At 37.3% G+C, this 2,225-nt stretch overlaps 1 protein-coding gene across 1 annotated transcript; it reads right to left on the bottom strand.

Moving 5' to 3' along the window:
• Positions 1-8: 8 nt before the first annotated feature.
• Positions 9-1,609, bottom strand: LOC105314854 (golgin subfamily A member 6-like protein 22; the record flags this gene model as incomplete). The annotated part of the gene is made up of 6 exons (XM_011409251.1): positions 1,471-1,609; positions 1,321-1,395; positions 913-1,275; positions 759-866; positions 495-710; positions 9-446 (listed from the first exon to the last, which is right to left on the bottom strand). Coding segments are annotated over exons 1-6 (1,339 nt in total), but the record flags the coding sequence as incomplete, so codon positions are not given.
• Between the last annotated feature and the right edge of the window lie 616 nt (positions 1,610-2,225).

The raw sequence follows: 2,225 nt of genomic DNA, 5'->3' as shown, positions 1-2,225 counted from the left end.
CTTTTGACCCATGTCCTCCATCTTTTGATCCACATCCACCACCTTTTGATCCATATCCTCCAACTGTTGACCCATACTTTTCATCTTCTGATCCAAATTTTGACTCATGTCCTCCGTTATTTTTTTACCCATTTCCTCCAACTTTTGACCCATGCCCTCCATTATCTTTTGACCCATGTCCTCCACCTTTTGATCTATCTTTTTCTGCTCTGCTATAACCCTAGAAAGTTGTCTGGTTTCTTCTTGTAAGTGAGTTATTTTTTTGTCTGTATCCTCTTTGTCCTTAGCTAGAATGGCTTTCAATTCATTTATTTCGTTAGCATGAGTGGCTCTCAATTCATCCATTTCCTTTTTCCATGAGGCCTCTGCTTCTTTTAGTTTCTGACGGAGCTTTTCATTTTCTTCTTGCAGCTTCAGAATTTTCGATGTCATTATTGCACTTTGTTCTACAAAACAATTATATAATATAGTTACACACCTACAATACAGTATACCTTTCAGTCTTTCTTCATAATGTTGTTCTTGCTTCATTAGTTGAGCATCTTTCCTCATAGACTCCATTTTCTCTTGTTCTAAAGCATTTTCTGCCTCTTGCAGTTGGTCAGACATTGTTTTGTTTTTAGCTTCCAACTGATCGATGGTTTTTCTCAAAGGAAAGTATTTGGCAATAAAACCAGTCCAACCAGTTGATGTGTTTTGAGATTGGGACTCTTTGAAAGAAAATAATGTAAAATATTTTTGTGAATGATAGTCTATACTTTCTCTTAGCTGTTGCTCGAAGGCTTCTTTCAATTCCTTTATTTCAGAGTCTCTGGTTTGTAATTCTTCCTTAAGATTTTTAATTTGCTCGTCTCTCTCCCTTAGACCTACAAAAATAATGATTAATGATTTAATGTGAATATACATGATTACTTTGATCATTTTGCTTTTTAAGTTCCTGTAGCTTCATTTCTTCTTCAGTCATTTTTTGTGTTCTTTTCTTCTGTTCAGTACTACCATTAACTTCTTCTTGGTTTGGATCAGTTTCCCCTCTTAATCCAGCAACAGACCTGACAGTTTTTGAAACTTTTTGAATAAATGTGGTGGTCTTCATAGACACTTTAGTAACTTCAGTGTTTTGCTGGGTTTGTTCTTCCATTTCACGTCTTGTCACTTTGTTGTTAAATTTCTGCTGCTCTTTTTTAAGCTTCTCCTCTGACTCTTGAATCTGCTTTTTTACCTCTTCCTCCAATAATTGGACCTGCACAATTTGTGTGGCAATTAGACCATCGTGATCTGTGTAAGCTATACATATGCATATAAAATAACTTAACTAGAAACCTTTTTTCATTTGTTTTATCTCATCCTCATTCTTCTCCATTGTATCTTTTGTGTCTTTGATAATATCTTCTAGTTCTATTTAAGTCGAGATTTAAGTACATATGTCATATATACATAAATTATGTATATAATATAACATATTGTTTTTACTTTTTATTTCGCTTTCATCACATTCATCCTTTGGTTTCAGGGCCTCTTTGGCATGCTGAAGCTTCTTTTCATACTGCTTCAGAGCTTCCAACTCCTTTTTGACATTTTGCTGCTCTTCACTAGCCTGTTTTTTGCTCATGATTAGATGGGTGGGGATATGTTTTGACCTGAATGCCGTGAATATGGACCTTAAGCAATTCTAATTAACGCTCCACAGAGTCAGAGTGCCACAGACCACAGAAATGGTGGTAAAATGGCGGAAGACAGGCTGAACAATCTTCTCTTTTATCCAGCCATTCTAGCTCTGAGAACCACTTTGAGCTGTCCTTTTGTTTCAGTATACTCTATTTATCTATTCTGTAAGCTCTTTGGTTGCTGTTTTGGCTTATATAGCATTTTATCATAGGAATATTATATTCTCACCCATTGGCAACTGCCGTTTTTCTAAGTTTTGCTTTCAGGAGCCAGGGGCGCTTGCCCCTCCATTGCCATGAAGACAGAAGTGCATTCAGCTGAGTCCTATGACTAGTGTCTACCATCAGACTTAGTCACAGCATAGATAGTAGAGGTCTCGGTCCATTAGAACCAGGTACGGTGGAATAACTCACTCAGCTGTCATGTTGCAGCTGGGGTGTGGATGATTATCTATGACCATCTTTTCCAGTGGCGGATCTATGGGGGGGCCAGGGGGGGCAATGTCCCCCCAAAAATTTTCTGGAGTAATATAAACTTTGGTTTACCTGTGTAAACTGTGA

Source organism: Amphimedon queenslandica, unplaced genomic scaffold, assembly GCF_000090795.2.
Source record: "Amphimedon queenslandica unplaced genomic scaffold, v1.1 AMPQUscaffold_12448, whole genome shotgun sequence".
NCBI lineage: Eukaryota > Metazoa > Porifera > Demospongiae > Haplosclerida > Niphatidae > Amphimedon > Amphimedon queenslandica.
This window is presented reverse-complemented; position numbering and strand designations above follow the sequence as displayed.